The sequence below is a fragment of the Leopardus geoffroyi genome, chromosome C3 (genome assembly GCF_018350155.1).
Source record: "Leopardus geoffroyi isolate Oge1 chromosome C3, O.geoffroyi_Oge1_pat1.0, whole genome shotgun sequence".
In the NCBI taxonomy this organism is placed as follows: domain Eukaryota; kingdom Metazoa; phylum Chordata; class Mammalia; order Carnivora; family Felidae; genus Leopardus; species Leopardus geoffroyi.
In genome coordinates, this window is record NC_059338.1 from 52,465,601 (window position 1) to 52,485,916 (window position 20,316).

General features: G+C 43.8%; 1 protein-coding gene across 12 annotated transcripts in view; it reads right to left on the minus strand.

The window, feature by feature from the left end:
- Positions 1-20,316, minus strand: part of RABGAP1L (RAB GTPase activating protein 1 like) — a 767,496-nt gene that overhangs the window by 5,459 nt on the left and 741,721 nt on the right. For all 12 annotated transcript variants that reach the window (XM_045452847.1, XM_045452848.1, XM_045452833.1 and 9 more), the window contains 5 exons: positions 18,592-18,702; positions 11,434-11,538; positions 8,329-8,412; positions 5,115-5,186; positions 585-782 (listed from right to left, as the gene is read on the minus strand). In XM_045452847.1, coding sequence (XP_045308803.1) covers positions 585-782; positions 5,115-5,186; positions 8,329-8,412; positions 11,434-11,538; positions 18,592-18,702 — 570 coding nt within the window. The remainder of the gene's footprint in view (positions 1-584; positions 783-5,114; positions 5,187-8,328; positions 8,413-11,433; positions 11,539-18,591; positions 18,703-20,316) is intronic.

Here is a 20,316-nt window from a genome sequence, read left to right on the forward strand (position 1 = left end):
GAGGACATACAGGGCCCAGCACAAAAATAGGTTATGGCGATGGGTAAGGATCTTGGGGAAAAGGGAATGGGGAACAATCCATCAGAATCCAGGATGATTTTTCTAATTATGTTATCTTCCAACATGGAAAGAGATTATGGGAAAAGGGATCTGGTAAAACCAGGTAAAGACGAAGGATTAAAAGCCCCTCCAAGAAGCAGGGGTATCAGCCAATGTTCAACTGTTCAGGGAGGGATAACGGAGAAAAGTCTGGCCTTTCATTTTCAGGATCAGCTACCAAAGTGGCTAAGTTCGATGAGAAAGGACCTTGGCAAAAAACACAAAAAACTGGAAAAAGCATATGCCTAAGTTCCCCCAAGATCTCATTTTAATTATTACATTTTCATTTAAAACTATGCGTTTATGTCACTGCTTAAACACGATGACGTAACATGCGACTACGCGGGACACCTCGGTAGGCAAACAACGTAATCACCTATGGAAGCTTCTCAGACTCTGAGCCAGACACGCACGTTCCAAAGCGTGAGAAGGTGTCCTGGCGCCCTAACTGTTTGCTCCTGTTGATCCTTGACCAGATCACCAACCTGGATTTTGCACTTAGCTTCCACCAGCTGCAGCTTGGTCTGCGCCAATTCCAGCTCCAACTCCCTCAGCTGCTTCTTCAGGGAGTCCTTCTCGTCGTCCGGCTCGATCCCCTGGTCCTCTCTGCTGATGGCCGCTAGTTTCAAAGTGCCCTCTTTGCTGAAAATGTCACTGCAGTGTTTACACGTCATCATCTTACCCTGAAACATCCGAAAGGGATAACCAACCTCAAACCATTTCATAGCATAACGCGCTTCCTGAAACAACAGGACACGGGTTTTATTGAGACTCTGCTTGTGGTCATCAGATGCAGGTCTGTTTCTGGAGGTAATTACTTGTCTTGTGCTGCCACCAAAATGGTTTTAGTCAGCACAAAACCCAGCTTTGCAAGATAGGTGCTCCTTTTTTTTCCATAAAGTATCTCTAGGGAGACCCTGGAAACGGAAAATATTATAGCATCTCTCTGAAATCTGTTCTAAGAATGTTGGGCTTCCACTCCTCTTCCTCGAGTGCCATGCCATATGCTCTACGAGCAGTGTCTCATTTAATCCTACAGCGAGGTCATCAGGTACTATTAAAACCCCCACTGTACCCATGAAGGAACTCAGAGTTTAAGTACCTAGCCCACAGCAGACTGAGAAAGGCCATGATGACTAACCTAAATCTATCCTTTCGACAAATAAAGCTTAGGTCCTTTTGTTCAGCTTTAAGCAAAGATGACCATTACTGTTCCAGGTAATGAAGGTAACTCTGCAACATGCCGAGATTGCCAGTCAAGCACACAGCACTCTCTTCAAGACAACAGTGCTATTGTTGTCTTAAAATATATGGAATATTTCTATTTTAATGTACTATCATTATAATCTGTCCACAACAGAAACCATACTCCTCTCTTCACACATGCACACACACAGAGCAACTCTCCCCACACTTCTGTGTCATTGTGCGTATTTCTACCATTCAGGCCTGAACACTTTGGGGTTATCTTCTCATTGCCTCCTCCTTCAATCCATATTCAGCTGGTCATTAAATGATTTCTCTGACATGTCCAAGCTCTCCTCATCCCAGGCCTGAATCCCTAAAAGTCACCTTCTCAGCCCCCACTGATTTCTTTCTTCTCCCATCCTTAAAGCACTCTTCAGATTCCTACCTGATTAATATTCATTAGTCACTTAAAAGATATTTGTAACTCTCAAGAACCTTTTGAGGATAATCAGCCCACTACTGGCATTAAATAGGCACACAGCAAGTATTTGTTATATATATTTATTGTTGACCAAATAAAATGTTAAAGTGGTGGCTTTTGATCGGGGTCTTAAATGATGAAAAGTTTACCAAGCTGGGTAAGCAGTGTTATTAGGCTGAACCATAGGAAGGAATAGATGAACTGAGGGAGGAGGACATTTCAGCAGGGAGAACACTGTGTGCAGAGACACCGGCCCTTCACAGGACCGCAGGGAGCCTGAGATGGCTCGAGCGGGAGTAAATGGCGCAAAAGGGAGAGGCAGGAAGTGAGAAGGGTTCTCCACGGCCATGATGTAACGGTCCTTAAATGTAATGCTATCGAGTCCTGCTTTTATCCTACAGAAAATGCATTCACTCACTCTACCCTGTGCTATCTGTTGGAGAGAGACCAATGAGCCTCATGACGCTGCAGTCAGGCGAACATGCTGAGTACAAAGCTGTGGTAGAGACTGCAGGTTCCCACCAGATCCGTCTCCCGCCGCTGCCAGCGGTGAGCCTGACGCAGGGCTCCCCTTCTTCCTTGATAACAGAACTCCTGATTTTATTTGGGCTGGCAGTTTGCCCAGTTACAAGGTGCCATTTCCCAGACTCCCCTGAGGCAAGGTGTGCCCATGAAATTAAGTTCTGATATGTGAGCGGAAGGAAGTGTGGTAGGGAGCTTAAGGGAGCTACTCAGAGCTCACCCTGCTGGAGCTGGGCCCCCGTACTGTCGCATCTCCTTCCAGCCTAACATTCTACCATGGAATGTGGGTGTGATGGAGGAAACTCCAGTTGACAGGTGTGACTCTTAGGTCACCGTGAGGATGGAAGGTCACTAATGCTGTGGATGTGGGTCACTGATAACTGATGAGCTTGGACTGCTGATGAAACCAAGGATCTTTCTAGCCCTAGACTTATTTTTACATGAGAGAATCAAAAGCTTCTATGTTTAAGCCAATGTTGATTTGGGTTTCCTATATGTGGCCAATCTAAGTCTAAACTGATGCACAGAGACAGTCAAATATACACTGGGGAATGCTCATTCTGATCACAGAGTAGAGGATTATCTGAAGGGGGAACGGTGTCATGGGAGGATGGAAAAATCAAAAGCTGCAGCATCGCGCCAAACGAAATGAAAAGGAAGTAGCTCTGATGAAACAGGATGTAGTATGGAAATGACTAAGGATGTGGAGAGTAGAGTCCCACTCCCTGGGTTCAAATCCTGGCATTACTGTTTACAGGCTAAGTGACCTTGAGATCATGAATTACTATTTTAGTAATCATCAATAAAAACAAGACACGGTAAATCATTAAAAAGAAGATATAATAGTATCTACCTTCTCAGAAGCTGTGAGGATTAAATGGGGAAATCCTTGGAACAATACACACAGTAAGTGTTTAATAGGTGTTAGTTATTCTTTATTCAGCTAAAACAAGTTCAAATTCCTCTTCCCGAATATCATGGCCTCTCATTAGATAACCCTACCTCCTTATCCAGTATTTCCCTCTATTCCTTCGTACATACTCTAATCACACAGTCTCCTTAATGAAATACCAAAATGCTCATTCCAATTTCTGGGTCTTCAATAACAGTTTTTTCCAGAATGTCATTAAAAAAAATTTTTTTAATTTTTAATGTTTATTTATTTGTGTGTGTGAGAAAGAGACAGAGAGAGAGAGAGAGAGAGAGAGAGAGAGAGAATGCAAGCAGGGAAGGGGTAGAGAGACAGGGAGACACAGAATCCAAAGCAGGCTCCAGGCTCTGATCTGTCAGCACAGAGCCCGATACAGGGCTTGAACATGTGAACCATGAGATCATGACCTGAGCCAAAGTCGGATGCTTAACCGACTGAGCCACCCAGGTGCCCCCAGAATGTCTTTTTTAAATCCTTCTAACAGAATTCTACCCATCCTGCTTCAGTCCAACCTCCTCCATAAAGTCATCTCTGGTCTGTAGTTCTTATGATTTTGCTTTCTCTACAACCCGGATTGTCATCCAACTCAATGCTGACTTACATGCTTTTGAACTATTTCCTAAAGGTTTCGTGTGCATATGTATAACTTGCTCCTGCAGGAAAATTCTAGGCTTCTTGTTATACATAATTTCCATAAAACAATACAAGTCTAATAGCTGTGCACATAGTTGGATGCTCAATAAAACCTCGAGTATTCACGTAAATCCATTTCATTTCTATTTCCACAAAGATTTTACTTCAGGATGGTTAACCCTTTTATGCCAAGGCACTTCATCAACTGAGTGTTGGTCAGTGTAAAAAGAATGATAAAGGCTAAGTACGAAGAGGGGTAAAGGTGGACCAGAGAGCAAAGGTATGAGCCCCGAATTCTAGGGTTTGGGCGGGGAGATGACCAGCTTTATAGTCACTAATAATCTCAGAATGTTTAAGAAAAAAACACGTTTGGAATACAAAGTCAGAACAAGGTTCATATTTCAGTTCTCATGTCTCAGGTTTTCAGGTTATAAACTTATAAAAATATGTATCTATTGTATGCCAACTACTAAGCTAAGCACTTTATATATGTTATTTAATCTGCAAAATAACCTGATGAGGCAGGTAATGTTATGTCTATTTTACAGGATACAAAATAAAGCTTCGAGAGGTAAATAACTTGTCCAAGTTGTTAAATGAATGCATTTATTCACTAGCATGAAACCTGAATATATTCAAAGAGAGCTCTGTCAGGTTTCTGTAACACAGATCACAAGAGCTAGGTGTGCCCACACTGCCTCTTAAGAAGACCAATTCACGTGGTTTACTGTGGTTTCTATGGAATAAGCGATTGCTATTTTCACATAATCAACAAAAGGAGTTTTACCGCCAGGGGGCAGCATATAAAGAAATGCCATTGGTTTTCTTTAAAAACAACCCTCTAAAAAACTGGTGGAGAGCAATGGGATGATCCTCCTGGGTTGCACCCCGAAGCCGCATCGATTCAGGCACAGGTGGGATGCAGGCTGCAGAGGCCTCCCAGGTGTCTACCGTCCCAGAATGCTCAGGGGCCTCTTGGGACAAGGCTAAAGTCCTTACCACCTGCCTCTGACAAGCCCTAAGATTTATGGGGATGCAACCTTTCTGCTGGCTGGGAAGAGGATCGCGCCCCAGTCGGAGACAGATGCTGCTTCCCACAATTCCTAAATCCTTTGAAACAACGAGAGGGGCAGGGTGGGTGTGACGTCTCACAAACTGTCCTGCCTGTGGGGCATCCTCACGGGCTGGGATGTCCTATCCGGGACTAAAGACTGTGTGAATTTGGAAGAAATACCAGAGATCTGTTTCATTCTTCCTCACCTTTACCACTTCCAGCTCCTCCTTGCTGGCTGTTTGCTGTTTCTCCAGTCTGGTACTTAACTGGGAGCAGATCTGAAGAAAAGAAAAGAGTTTCTTTACTGGAAAGTAGACCGACTCTTGCACAGCACGGGCACATGACTGTTTATCAACTCATATGAATTACTCTCGCTTCTAGGATGCTAAAGAGATTGAGCAAAAGAACAGCCCCACAAATGCAATGCGCATCAGAAAGCCTGACAGTTTCTGTGTGTAAAGCCTATCTTAGTCTTAATTAGAGGAAAAACACGTGGGGCATTTTGATTTCTGTCACTAGCCAAATCTGTGACTAGTTCCAGTGGATTCCTGTCCTATTTTGGAATCAACCTATGGCATCTTTGCTGAGTGTCAGTTCTGTGCAAGGTACCATTCTGGAAATCTGATGAAAAGAATGCTGGACCAGAAACTGCTCGTGTCTACAGTCACACAGAGAGTCTCTGTTTTCAATTACCAGAGGTTCCCTAAAACGTGGCAAAGGGGATAAAACAGTTAAAATGACCAGAAATTAATAAAGACTAAAATTCTGATCTCGTGGTTTGGCAACATGGAGTGAAATAAAAAGCCTGAGGTCCAGCTCTAGTACTTTCCTTGGGCAAACTCACGAATCTAAGCTTCAGTTCTCTCCTCAACACTAAGTGCCGTGCTGTGATAATCAATGGGGAAAAAAATGTACATAAAGGATTCAGTATAGCACCTGGCCTATCGTAAGTGCTCATTAAAGAAAATCTCATCATTATTGATTCTGAAAGAAGGTGCTAACAAGAAGTACTAGGAACAGGTAGAAATCAGTGCTTTCAAAGCTAAAACCAACCAGACAAACAAACAAACAAGCCATTTGCTTAAAAAAAATATTAGTTCAAATTCCTTGAGTAACATATGAATCTTTTATTTTTGAAAAAAATGGAGTAAAAAACGTTAGGGGATGTCAAATTTTAAAGTGCAACTTGAACTAAAAACATAAAAGATCTACTTCTATTATCAAAACAGATATTTTTAAAAAAATCCCAGTCTACTCAAAAAATGGCTCTAGAGAACAGGGCCTGCTTGTTGCGTTCAGTTTCTGATTTCTCCAGCTCTCAGCCTGTAAATGATGACTAGGGCTGTATCAGCTGATGTGAAAAAGAAGCAGTCTCCCCAGTAATTTTGGCAAACCAGAAACCCTTTCAAATAACCCCGAAGATTCCATAATAAGGACAATAATAGCCAATTCCAACTATAGAATGCTTTTGGATTATGTTTTATGTCCTAATTATCTTCAGACAGATGGGTCCGTTGCCTTTACATGACTGGTAGTGCCTGCCAGATAATATTCGAGAACAGTCCCAAAGATTACTATTTTGAAGAGTGCTACATATGGCGGCCACCCATGGCCTAATGTGGGGATGGAAAAAAACCCATTTGCAGTGATGGCAAGTTCCATAGCGCATGGTCTTTAATGTTCCTTGTATTGGCTAATGTCTACCCATCCCTTCTCCTAGTTATCCAATCGGAAAATCTAGGGATCGGTGTTTTCCCTGGTCTCGCAAGAAATGACTACATTCCTCTTCTCCATTTTCATTACTACTTATTTTAGTTCAGGGCCCTCTATTTTCTCACCTGGCCTCTGCTGTTAGCCTCTTACTGGTCCGTATCTTTGCTTGTGGGACTCCCCCATTGGTTTCACATTTCTCACTGGGACAGATTAGTGCCACCAGTATTTCCCCCATCATGCCACTTTCTTGCTCAAATATTCCTACTATAAACAGAATAAAATCCAAGCTCCTCAGTCTAACTGAAGAACCCTCCTTGAACTGGGACCCAACTCACCTTTACTTCTTTTCTGTACTTGAAACTCTTGACAAAACAAAACTATTTCTGTTCGCTAACCTATCTCCGTGGCTTTGCCTGTGTCCTCTGTTCCCCATTTCTTTCCTCCTCTGCCTCCGCACACCCAAATCTTGCCTCGCTTTCGAAGCACCGCTCAAATCAACCCTCCTCCAGGAAGGATTTTATTTCCCATGGTCAGTAAGTTCCCTTTTCTCTTATTTGTGCACAGGTGTTATCTCCCTGTTACAAGAGCAGCGTCTAAAGGGGAGAAATTGAATTAACTCCTCTTTTATTCTCCCAAAGAATCAAGCCTCTCAGATAGCAGACATTAAATAAACATATATTGATTATCATAAAAGAGAGTAAGACAGCTCTGAAGCCTTATTTCTAAGCAATCTTCCACAAAGGAGAAGAACCCTTCTGAAAAGACGTTCATAATATATGAAGTGCACTGGTCGCAAATATCAGCATGGATGACATAACTCACATTTTTATTTACATAGCAGCAATGCATATTCAGTATATCACAGTGATTATTTCTAATTGGCAAGGTTAAGGGGGGAGGGTTTCTTTGTGCTTTTCTACACTTTCTCAATTTTCCATGAGGAACAGAAATTTCATTTCTAAGCAGAAAAACCCATGTTAATAAAAAAGAGTAAGAATCAGACTTCAAACTCCCATATGAGGCAAGAGACCCCGGAGAAATTCTTAAGCTGAGGAGGTGGCACAATACGGTGCCTTGATTCTGGAACACTGGAACTTCAGCAGTCCACTCGAGGCTTTCTCGGCAATGTGGAGTCCTTGCGGTGTGCTAGGCATGAGCAGCAGGCACGAGATGATACTACGCAAGCTGGAAAGAGGGCTTTCTGGAAGCATTCTGGCGATGGGGTCAGGGCCAGATGCATCCTCAAGGAGAGCAAACCCTCCGCTAAGAGATCAAAGGTTCCCAACAGAATGTCTCCTGCTAGCATTGGCCACGGTTGGGTAAGGCCACAGAGCCGTGTGGGATGCGGAATCGCTAAACCTTAGTCCTCTGCAAAGAGGCAAATGTTACTGGGGAGGTCTATTTGAAATCATCTTCTGAGTAGGGCAGAGACGGGATCCCAATGGTAATAATCCAGTTTCCTGTTCCTCTGAATCTACCAAACATCGTAAACAGCCAACAGATTGTTCTGTTCGGTTAAACCTCCCATGTTACCAGCAAGCATGTCCACTCACTGTCTATTTCAGCAGAGAAAGTAAGCCACCCAGTGTAATGAATGTACGCAGTCACTATTCTGGAAACTCTAAAAACAAAAAAATGTTTTTTACCCAAAGAGAAACAATAAGAAAAATCACTTTTATAGCAACATGAGCCACAGTAGCACACTACCTGCTTATACTCAGCGATGATCGCAGTGGTCTTCTTTATTTCATATTCTGCCTTCTCCAGCTGTTTCCGAAAGACTTCTTTCAGCTAGAGAGAGGGAGGATGCAAAACATCAAGACTCCAAGTCCTCATCAATTTCCACAAACACCTATACTTAAGTCGGCCCGGTTTGGTCAATGTCAACGTTAACTACAAGTAGGTAAATTTTCCTCGCTGAAGCTATTTCTCGAGCATTCGAAAAGACTAATCATGTCCAGAGATGCAGAAATATTTCTTTCCTGTAATGTGTAAGACATATGAGCAACCCCATCATAAAGCTGCTTATGCTTACCACTTACTGTATATAAATATATTATTAAATAAGTGTCCCTTCTGAAGCTATCTTTATTCTTATGAAGAGTCTAAAACAAAACATCAGGGCAACGTTGCGCATAATCTTACTGCTGGGTAAGAAATTACTGAAGGGCACCTGGGTGGCTCAGTCAGTTGAGCGTCCGACTTCGGCTCAGGTCATGAGCTCACGGTTTGTGAGTTCGAGCTCCACGTCGGGGTCTGTGCTGACAGCTCAGAGGTGGAATCTGCTTTGGATTCTGTGTCTCTCTCTCTCTCTCTCTCTCTCTCTCTCTCTCGCCCTTCCCCACTAGCACTCTGTCTCTCTCTCTCAAAAATAAACATTTAAAGGGGCGCCTGGGTGGCGCAGTCGGTTAAGCGTCCGACTTCAGCCAGGTCACAATCTCGCGGTCCGTGAGTTCGAGCCCTGCATCGGGCTCTGGGCTGATGGCTCAGAGCCTGGAGCCTGTTTCCGATTCTGTGTCTCCCTCTCTCTCTGCCCCTCCCCTGTTCATGCTCTGTCTCTCTCTCTGTCCCAAAAATAAATAAACGTTGAAAAAAAATTAAAAAAAAAATAAATAATAAACATTTAAAAAAAATTAAAAAAAAAAAAAAATTACTGAAGCAGCATTTTGGGCCTTTCCATTCCCAGCCTCCTCCTATCACTACTGTTGTCTCTCTCAAAAACAGGAAGTTTTTGAGGCTGGAGTCAGAGAAACCTGGAGGAAGGTAAGAGCTCTTCAGGTCAGGAGGTTCAGGGACTGAACAGTGACTGCAGAAGGAGCTAGCTTGACACACAATGCGGGTACTTATTACAGTCGCAGAAATGCTCAACTCTGGGTGCTAAACTGAAAACCACACTTATTTTTGCAGCCCAGCAGCTCCGGGATTCTAGGGTCGGGGAAAGGAGGTGGTGAGAAAGCACACATGCCACCAGATAAAAAGGAAGCGTTCAGTTCTTCCCAGGTGTTGGCCAAACAACCAAACACAAAACACTCTGGTTAATCTTTAAGCACATAACAGAATAAATGGATAAATTCTGTTTGGCAGCCTCCCAGTTATGAATGGGGTGTGCTCCGTATTTGCTAATTCGCACATGATTGTGATTTATAACTGGACTCCTTATTGTCGGATGCTTTCCAGATTTCTTCATATTTGCTATGTTCTTAAATTCTAAAAGCAATTTGTGGGTTATATTGATTCAAACTTAGTTGTTTGTATTCGTCTCTGTTCTCTGTCTTACATAATTTAAGGATGTAAGTCACACCCTCCTCCCCTCCTACAGTAAGGCCCCACTGACTTCAGGACAGACTTAGAAAGCTGAGGGACTTTGAGCAAGTGTCACTTAATTCCCGAAACTATGGTTTCCTTATCTGACACACGAAGAGCATAATTGCTATCTCACAAAGGCACTATAATGATTAACACAGGATATATGCGCACGCACACACACACACACACACACACACACACATCAAGGGGAGCGAAGAAGTATGGATTAAACTAATTAACTTGCAGGGGCGCCTGGATGGCTCAGTCAGTTAAGTATCCAACTTCTAATCTCGGCTCAGGTCACAATCGCATAGTTTATGAGTTCAAGCCCCGCTTCGGGCTCTGCACTGACAATGTGGAGCCTGCTTAGGATTCTCTCTCTCTCTCTGCCCCTCCTGCTCTCTCTCAAAATACATAAATAAACTTAAAAGAATAATTAATTTGCCAATAGCTTCATTCTTTACCCAAAGTACTGAATTGGGCCCCCAAAAGGCAGGGGGTAAAGAAAAACACAAAACCCATCAAAACGCCTAGTTCAAACTGGATAATCAGCTCCTGAAAATTTTTGAGTGGGAAAAAAATCTTGGTCCACACTAAATGCCAAGAGTCATTTCATCATTTAAAAAAAAAAAAATCATGAAACACTTTTTATAAACCCTGGAAGGTGCTAAAGGATGCATCCATTCATCAGAAACTTAAGTGGATTTCTTCTGCTTGGATGCAGGTCTTTGAAACGCTTTGTGTTCTGTTTTATATTTAGTGTTATTGATGTCTTAGAAGGAAACTCATTAAAATAAGTGAGTTAATCCCGCCTGGCTGGGACTGACAGAAGGAGGACATTGGTGAAGCGGGCCTGCTCTTTCTTAGGGAAGCCTGAAGCCTCAACTCTTTGGGTGGAGAGGCCCCTCCTGTCACTTATGTGGAACGCCTTTGCCACGGTGGCATCTTGCAGCTGAACAGCCTCACAACTCGTACGATGACTGGAGGGTGCTAACAACAAGGCTGGTTCCCAAAGAGCTGCTTTTTCTATTCCCCCGGGGAGTAAGGGTTGAGAGCTCTGCCAGGAACGTTCTTCTAAGGCATGAATCAGGAAAATCGGGCGTGACTGACTGAGACAGCTTGCAGCAGAGATCTCTGTGGGCTTTCCGCTTCATAATCCTCCTAAAATACTGCTGAAGTCAATTACCTTGGAGACACGACACAAACTTTGCGGATTCGTCAAGGCTCTTGGATCGCAATTCCAAGTTACTAAACTTAGAGGAAGCTTAACACTCTCACCAGACATCTGAGTCAAGGCAGATTCCTAAGAGCTGTTGGAGGGTAGAAACGCGGCCTCGTCTTCTAGCGCCCTTCAAAAGAAATGTCGAGACCCACGCTACTCACATGTACTGCTTCAAGGTGGCCCTTGATTTAGAGTAAGTGTCATTTTACTTCCTGCTTATTGTATTCATCAGCTCCACGGGCCGATCCTCCTGGGTAAAGAAACAGCCCACCTCTGCCTTTTACCTGTGCAGTCTCTTCCTCTTGCTTCCTCTTCTCCTCTTCAGCCTCCACCAGCCTCTGTTTGGTCAGGAGGAGCTCCTTATTCAACACATCCGCCTTGTCTTCTGCCTGCAAATCAGAGCACATCACACTGGTAAAGAAGGTGAAGGAAGCGTGCGTATACTTCCTCTGAACCTAATCTCTAGTTACGACTGTTGCGTCACTACCAAAAGCCATTTCTCCCCTCCTAGCTCACCCGGGGGTGGCTGCTCTCACTGGATGCCAACGATACAGCAGGCGCTTGGCACACGCCATCTCTGATCCTCACAGCAAGAATTATCTTACAGATAATGACAGGGAAGTCTGGAGGGAGCAAATAACCTGACTGGGGCAGATATCTAATATCAGAGCCATGATCTGAATTCTGAGTTGGATAGCACCAAAGTGCAGGCACTTTCTAAATGCTTCTTGCACGTTTTCAGATGTCACAACAGCACCCGCTCTGAGACTATGTAGATGGACTGGATGGAACCTCCTATGGAAGCTTCTGGCTGTTAGTGCAAGGGCTCAGAGAGGAGATGGGCTGATCCATGGACAACAGTTAGGTGAGAAAATTCAAAGACCAGTGGAGGTAAAATGGTTCACAAGGCTACTCCCACAGGACAGTGAGTACAGTAAGGAGAAATTAAGACCAAAAACCCATGACAGAGATAGCCATGAGGAAAAATGATGTATGGACCAGGAATGCAAACGGAAAAGGCCATGTTTCTAGAATGGCCAAGAAAAGCCCAGAGACAATACTCTGGTTTTAACTTGGATACAGAGTCCAGTTAACCAGGAAAGCACTGTGCGTGCATTGAACTTAGTTGACAGGTGCCTACTGCATACTCTGGACCCTCACCTCACCCTTGAGGTCTCAGCTCCAAGTTCACATCTGCAGTAAAGCGAGGCCTGAGCCCTGCCCCACTCATCCTCATCTCAATCAGCTTCTCACCCCCCATCTAAATCAGTTCCTCTGCTCAAATCTCTCCAATTTCCCTTGATCGCACTTAGCACAATCTGTAATGACAAGATGCATGTATTATTTCTTTGTACTGCCCACCAGACTTTCAGCCCTGGAAGGCAGGAACCACGTCTCTTTCGCTCCTGGCTATTTCCTCAGCACCAAGGCCAGCCCCAGGTAGGGGAGGGGCTCCGGAAGTACTTGGTGAGTGAACGGATGTGGCATTCAAGTCACTGCTGAAGCTACTGTGTGGAGTGGAGGTGGCGGAGGGCCACAGGATGAGTTCAGTAGAGGAAACCGCAGATGCAGAGGAGAGGCAGCTATTTGAAGAAGCCACCCCTGGCTGACAACAGCAAAACATTATCCAAGTAATTGTGAAAACTGGCCAGGTGGCCTTGTGTCTGTGTTTCACCGTATCGCCCACACGTCCAGATGGCCAGGCCAGCACCGTCTGCTGGGTCCTGGCATTCCAGCTTCTCTGTTCTGTCTTCCAGTTCCTGATGTCCCCATATTCTAACGGTTACAGTTCCGTGTTCAGATAATTTGCATCTATTGGGTAGCTGAGGTGAAAAAATCCCTTTTAAAGACTTTAAAATTTGTTCTGATAACATTGGATTTTATAGAGGAAATCTACACAGCGAAAGAACATCCTAAAATTAGAGGTGGGCAAAATACATGCTGCTAGTTAAGTCTTCATAAATTATAAGAGATCTCATGTAGATTATAGAAATTCAAAACAGCGAATTCTAGAGCAGCCAGCCAGATGACTGTAGTCAAAGCAGGGAGCGCCTCCCCCGAGTCTCTGATGGAGGGTCACAGAGGAGCGAATGAAGAACAGCCATACAGGCCATTTTCATGTTCTTAAAAATCTAACCAAGATCTAGCTCCCTATAACTTCAACCCACTGGCTCAAGTTCTACCCCAGAATTTCTGAGCAAGAGCCCTCCTACTAAAGAAGGATCCTCTTCCGGTAGCCCCACCAATTTCCATTTTGTGAAGAGAATATACATCGTGACACTCTGAAGTGAATGTTATTCTAAGTTTGGTTTCTTAAAGAGATTCACCCCCAATTTTTAGCCTTTTGTAAATTTCCGAATAGTCAATGCTATCTGGACATTTAAGGTTCTTAAATTGTACACCATACCTAGACATTTAATTTTATAGTTTTGGAACACTAAAGGAATATTTCCAACATCTGCAGAAATTGCTGCAGGTCCCATGTGAGAGGGGTGCCAGAATTCTCCAGGAGGCTTCATCCAGAGTCTCTCCTCTATGTTAAATAGTAAAGTCAGAGAGATTCTGCTGCTCATCAGGAAAGGACCATATCTGAAAAAACTTGGTTCTCCTTCCACAAGCAGTCTTCTGGGTCTTTGTATGGCCTATTTCTATACCTCTATACTTTGTACGGCCTACTTCTATACTTGAGTAGAAGTCATCCTTAATGTTAAATGAATCTCAAGGGACGTAATACTAAACAGATACTCAAATTCTATCTTTGAACTCAAACTGTAAAACCTTCACCATAATTTGTTAAGAATATTGTCACTATTAAGTCTTCTAATCACTTACCAACATCTTATAATGCCTTATTGATGTGGAGACTTCTACTTGCTACCTAGGGCTTCTATGACCTACATAAGAGAGGACTTGTGATTTAATCACAAGTCCACCAATAACCTGACCAAAAGGTTCAGCTCTCACATCAGGGATGAGGATCTTCCAGACCCGATTTCTCAAAGAACTAGCCAAGCCAGTTGTCCAATTTAAAACAAAACAAAAGACTTTGCCACCCATTACATGCATCTTCTGGTCTAACACGGAACTTGCTCTGTTTAGAAGGACTAGGCATGGTCTTCTACTGGGTATGTCTCTTTTGTTTGTTCCCTGGGAACAAGAAATGACAGGAAGGGCTTGAAGGCAGGCAGCGACAGAAACTGAAATGGAGATGTTGTATCTTTCTACACCCTTAATCGCTGAGGAGTCCATATTTCAAGCGCCTGATGGAGGGCAAGTTGTCAAAACAGAAAGCTGTGTCAGAGAGAAAATGAAGAGCCCACGTGTCCAGGGTGCCCAAAGCCGGCACTAAAATGACACGGGTAAGGAATAATTTATTTACTTATTTATTAAAAAAATTTTTTTTAATGTTTACTTATTTTTGAGAAACAGAGAGAGACAGCATGAGCAGGAGAGGGGCAGAGAGAGAGAGGGAGACCCAGAATACGAAGCAGGTTCCAGGCTCGGAGCTGTCAGCACAGAGCCCGATGCAAGGCTCAAACTCACGAGCCTTGAGATCATGATCTGAGCCGAAGTCGGACACTCAACCGATTGAGCCACCCAGGAGCCCCAGGAATAATTTATTTTAAAGAACACCTAATTACCGAATTAGTGCTTGTTTGCTTTACATATTGTCTTGAATACAATCTGCTTTCGTGTTTGTTTAATGTCTGCCCAAGTTTTGCTATTTTAATGAAGAGATTGGATTTGGATAAAAGCGAGAATGGAAAAGTATGGAGTGAAGCAGGTGAAGGGGGGGCGGGGCTTGGGGTTTCTCTGTGCGGCTGGTGCCCTTCCTGGCTGGGGTGGGGGGTGGGGGGCAGGACACCTAAACTGCACAGACAGCTTTTTGACAGGCAAATAAACCCCGCTCAGGCAGAAACGGCAAAATCAGATGTTAGGAGGAAATATGCATGAAATAGCAGTTTTTGAATTTTTTCACTTAGATGATAAGTTTCAACAGGCAGGGGCCAGGTCTTACTCTTTTAAAAAGGGAGGAAATAAGAGAAAGAGGCGAAAATGAAGGAAGCAAGGAATCTTTTCTTCAGGGACTAGTATCGAGTATCTACATGAGCTATCTACCCAGGTGCTCAAGAGTCAATTATTTCAGGAGTGTCCATGTAGCAGTCTTTCCAGACTGATCCACAAAATGGATTTTCTTGGTGGTGCAACATTTTTTAAGTAATGTATGTTTTTCTGATTATTAAAAAGGTATAGGAGCACCTGGGTGGCTCAGTTGGTTAAGCCTCCAACTTCAGCTCAGGTCATGATCTCACAGTTTGTGAGTTCGACCCCGCATCCGGCTCTGTGCTGACAGCTCAGGGCCTGGAACCAGCTTCAGATCTTGTGTCTTCCCCTCTCTCTGCCCTCCCCTGATCAAGCTCTCTCCAAAATAAATAAATGAACATGAAAAAAAATTTTTAAAAAGGTATAATGCATATTATTACTTAACCAAGGGCGGTTAAGTATTTAAGGTCTTATAAAAGATAAAATAACTGAAAAAAATGTATAAAGATGAATGGAAAAATTAAATTGACTCTTTAAAAAAATTTTTTTTATTACATTTATTTATTTTTGAATTTTTTTTCTTAATGTTTTACTTATTTTTGAGACAGGGAGAGACAGAGCATGAACAGGGGAGGGTCAGAGAGAGGGAGACACAGAATCTGAAACAGGCTCCAGGCTCTGAGCCATCAGCCCAGAGCCTGACGCGGGGCTCAAACTCACGGACCGCGAGATCATGACCTGAGCTGAAGTCGGCCACTCAACCGACTGAGCCACCCAGGCACCCCTACATTTATTTATTTTTGATAGAGAGAGACAGAGCACAAGTAGGGGAGAGGTAGAGAGAGAAGGAGACATAGAATCCGAAACAGGCTCCAGGCTCCGAGCTGTCAACACAGAGCCCGAGGCGGGGCTCGAACTCACAAACCGCAAAGTCATGACCTGAGCCGAAGTCAGATGCTTAACCGACTGAGCCACTCAGGTGCCCCAAATTTACTTTTTTTTTAATGTTTATTTTTGAGAACGTGAGCCCAAGTGGGAGAGGGGCAGAGAGAGAGAGAGAGAGAGAGAGAGAGAGAGAGAGAGAGAGAGGTGGGGGGACAGGGGATCTGAAGTGGGCTCTGTACTGACAGCAGAGAGCCAGATGTGGGGCCTGAACTCACAAAGTGTGAGATCATGACATGAGCTGAAGTTGGACACCTAACCGACAGAGCCACCCAGGCACCCCAAATTAGATTTACTCTTATCACCCAGAGATATCTAGTACTAATATTTTGATGTATTTTCTTGTAGGCGTTTTTCCTTTTGAAGTATATTTCAGCTTTCTTTCCTAACATGACTGCCCCATGCCAGCCATATCCCTTGCTATTTAGATGCAAGCATTATATACAGATAAATATATGGTTTTACAAAAATATTATTACAACATCATCTTCCCTGTTTTGAAGAACAATTCCAAAAAGACATTTTACAGATATACTTTCATTCTCCCCTTCTATTGGACATAGGCATTATTTCCACTTTTTATTCTTCCAAGTGACACAGTAGTTAACAATCTTGCACACATATTTCTGATCAGGTCTCTGTTTTGTTAGCATGGTTTTCCAAGTCAGAGTGTATATGTCATTTTCCTCATTTTTAAATGCAAGATTAAAATAATCCCTGCTTGATGGAGTCAAGTCATTAGCGAGATTAAATAAGCTAATGCTATGAAAGTCCTAAATATAGTCCTCGGTGCATAGTAGACACTCAGTGGATATTTCATTTCATTACTTTTTAATCCGTTTAAGGGCTTGATAGAGAATATCAAATACACTTCCCGCACAACTTTCAATGTACAACTCTCTCTAGTGAATCTCACCACATCCCCGCAGAGCCCAACTGCTTAGAGAGCTTTTTCATTTAGCTATCCATCGTAAGAAAACTATTAATGGATACAAGATTCAAAATGACAGAATCAAATGTGAGTGAGGCTGTTAGGAGAGCTAATACGAAACAAGAATTTCATCACAGTACTGACTCACCACCATAGTCTCATTAATACATCAATGTACCAGCCAAGGTCAGGCTGGTTATAGCCCTGATGGAATGGAGGCCCTCTGTCTTCTTCGGTTCTGGCTCTCCTACTCACACATTTTTCACGCCATCTCTAATAACTTCCCAACGGCCTGGCTGAGCAGTTCTGCGGTGAAAGGGGCCACCCCGCCCCCACCCCTTAACCAGGCTGCTTTTCTACCTTCTACATCCTGTGTCCCCACAGCAGAGTTCCTGTTTTATTTTTAAACTCTGTCTAGTGTGGATTCCTTCAGATTCCCCTTCTCCCCCTTTAGCACGATTTTCCTTAATAGTCGTCTTATTGCCCATCTTCCCATGGCTGAAACTTTGGAACTGCAAAATTAGTATGGGAACAAGGAGTTGAGGCAGGGACCATTTGTAAACATTTAACAAACTCCTTCCATCTCAAACATTTGATCATATTCATATCATTAGGTGTGTATTTTAAATGTTGTCAATGAGCAGTTAGAACACAAGTAACGCCTCTGTTTTTTTACAGGTTCAACGGTATAAGGCTCAATTTTTCTGACCCTGGCACCATTTGTTGGGAGTAATCGCTTTTTAAGTCAGAAAAGAGGGATAATTTTAAATCTTCACAAGACTCCTTCCATCTTGCCAACTATCGTTGAAAACACTAGCAATGGAAAACAGGAAGTCCTAAAGCTGTCGGTACTGGTGGAAAGAACCAGGGAAGCTGAACGATTTAAGGTCTTCTAGCAACAGCTAACATTTTTGGAATGTACACTGCTCAAGTGCTTTGCCTTATTCAAAACCCACAGGCAGGGTCTGAACCGCCCAGGGTCACGGGGTTAGTAAACGGTAATGCCAGGATTCACACCCAGGCGGCCTTGGACCTTAGTAGCCACTAGAACGCCTCCCAATCCAACAAGACATACGTCTTAATGTACATACTTCATATAAAATCTTCACATTTATTGTAGCTGAGAATTCTTTTTGTTCCACAAAAAGAAGTGCCCTCCAATGTTTGAAGGGCATCCGTATACTCTTGGTGACTGATATATCCGGGTAATTATGCTGGCAGCCCTCGGCTTAGGAAAAGTATCAATGAAGAGAAGAGACACCAGAGAAGTTGAGAGTTATAAAAAAAAAATACGTCGCACATGCTGTTTGGAAATAGCCCAAACCCTCCGTTCTCAAAGGCTCCGCGTCTTCCGCCCTCTCCCATCAGCACAAGCGCCCCCTCCCGCCCCATCGCCCGTCCCTCCATCCAACAGGCAGCCAAGTCGGTGTCAAAGCACAGCGTGAGCCCCGGCGGGACTGTGGTGGGCGCCACTCAGTCCTCGCCCTTGAGGAGGTCGTCACGGTGGGACGTCAACCAAGTTTACCTGATCCAAGTCATTTCGCAGAGCAATTTTGCTGGTGACCAGTTCATGGGCGAGGTCATCGTTCTCCTGTTCCAGCCTCATGCTGGCCTCCTGTAGTCTCCGGTTCTCCCTCTGCAGGAAAAGAGCGACAGCCAGAGGCGGGCATTAGCACCTGGACGTACTAGCAGAGGCCAAGGGGGCTGGGGAGGAAACACAAGCCAACGACAACAAGGTGAACCTCTGAAGGTGAAGAAAGGAGAAGGCGCGAGTGGCACAGGGACGCAGGGCTGCCGTCTGGGAAACGACAGTGAGTCAAGCTAGCAGTGCAGATGCGGTTCTCTACCCGGTGAGACTTGCAACTATCCCTTACAGGCATCCTTAGAAAAGGCTTCGTTATAAAACACGTGCCACAAAAGGCAAAATCTCCCCACATATCCCCAGTCCTGTGACACGTTCATCTAGACCTAGAGCACAGACACAGGACCTTCTCTGTTTGAGGCGTGCACAATAACCCCACCCTTGACCTCAAGGGAAACGGCACAACATAGAAGGGGTGAAATGGGGGGAACCTCTAGATATTTCTTCAAGTTGTCTGTCTAGTATCAGAGTTCAAATTCATGGAATATATTTAATTAAGAGCACTAACTCCAGAATCAGGATAGGGGTTGGTGACTTTGCTATCAACAGACATTTCCATTCTTGGGGTAAAAATAGTTTCCTGAACACCAGTTTTTCTATTAGTAAAGAGCAACAGCCCTTACGACAATGTCTCTAAATATTTGTTTGGGTGTTTTTTAAAACTTCAGATTAAGAGGTTCTGGGTAAAAAAAATCACTGGGCTGTTTTTTTTTTTTTTTTTCCTCTTGAACTCCCAGGAAAAACTGAAACAAAGTTATATGATGAAAGGTCCAAGTTACATTCTGTACGTTCACGTGGATTTTCAGAAGGGCAATTTACTGTCTTCCACTCCAAAGTATCAAAAGTGGTTTTTTGTTTTTGTTTTTGTTTTTGCTACTGTTAGCAGTTACAGGAGATTCAGAGAGCTGACAGGAAAGACTTCAATGCGATGAGACCTTCCTGTTTTTCAGATTTATACTCCTAATGGTGTTTTCTGCAAGGGCGGCAGAAACTCAGACAAAGCAGTGCCACACAGCCAGAAGACTCATCTATGCCCCGGAAGATAGCGTGTCACAGCACAGCGTGTGGGGCGGATGGCTCTTATCTTCCACAGAACAACCCAGGATTGGTTACATGGGAAAAAGAGAGCCTAGTTGCTGTTTTTCTTTTTGTTTTTTAAAGAAGGGCTAAGAAACCGATGGTGAGGGCAGAGCCCAAGACTTCCATGGAGGTAGAGGGTCCCCCCAGCAGGGCCAGCGGGAGGTCAAAGGACGAACCTGCGTGTTGACTAGAACTAGCCCGCAGGGTCTATTTCTGTCTTCTCTTTTGGAAAAGGAAGAGTGGGATAGCTGGGGAATGCCAAAACATTTTTTTAATGTTTGTTTATTTATTTTGAGAGGGACAGATAGAGCGCGAGCTGGGGAGGGGCAGAGAGCGAGGGAGAGAGAGAATCCCACACAGGCTCCAAGCTGTCAGCGCAGAGCCCAACTCAAGGCTTAAACTCAAGAACCTTGAGATCACGACCTGAGCCAAAATCAAGAGTCGGACACTCAACTGACTGAGCCACCCAGGTGCCCCACCAAAACATTTCTGAAAAAGAAATCTATGGAAGAAGATAAAAACAGTTCA